The sequence below is a fragment of the Penaeus monodon genome, chromosome 20 (assembly GCF_015228065.2).
Source record: "Penaeus monodon isolate SGIC_2016 chromosome 20, NSTDA_Pmon_1, whole genome shotgun sequence".
Taxonomy (NCBI): domain Eukaryota; kingdom Metazoa; phylum Arthropoda; class Malacostraca; order Decapoda; family Penaeidae; genus Penaeus; species Penaeus monodon.
The window spans coordinates 12,606,644-12,607,026 of NC_051405.1; the positions used below are offsets into that span (position 1 = coordinate 12,606,644).

A 383-nucleotide genomic window follows, 5' to 3' on the forward strand; every position below is an offset into this window, starting at 1 on the left:
TCAAAAAGAAGTAAAGACTAAATCAAAAGTATGGCATAAATAAAAATAAATACGTCATTAACAAGAAAAACATCAAATAAGTTTGATTGGTCTTGATTGACTGTTAATGCATAAATAATTAAGTTATCTAAAACATAATAACCTTATCACTCACCTGGGAAAAAGATTCCTATGGCTTCTCTCAATTTTTCATAGTTCCGTGTCCAGTCATGATGTTCAACAAACCCTCGTGTGGATATTGTCTTGACCCACTGAGGATTGTGGTTGACCAGTTCCCCTTGAGCAGTTGTCCACTCCTTGCCAAGGCCCCCAACTATAAGAGTCTCATCCTTCACTGTGGCCCATTCACTTTTAAATCCTAAAATTTAAAATCAGTTATGTAA

The 383-nt window shown here is 35.2% G+C and overlaps 1 protein-coding gene across 1 annotated transcript in view; it reads right to left on the minus strand.

Moving 5' to 3' along the window:
• Positions 1 to 383, minus strand: part of LOC119585635 (soluble calcium-activated nucleotidase 1-like) — a 13,438-nt gene that overhangs the window by 1,577 nt on the left and 11,478 nt on the right. The window contains 1 exon segment of the mRNA XM_037934305.1: positions 102 to 358. Coding sequence (XP_037790233.1) covers positions 102 to 358 — 257 coding nt within the window.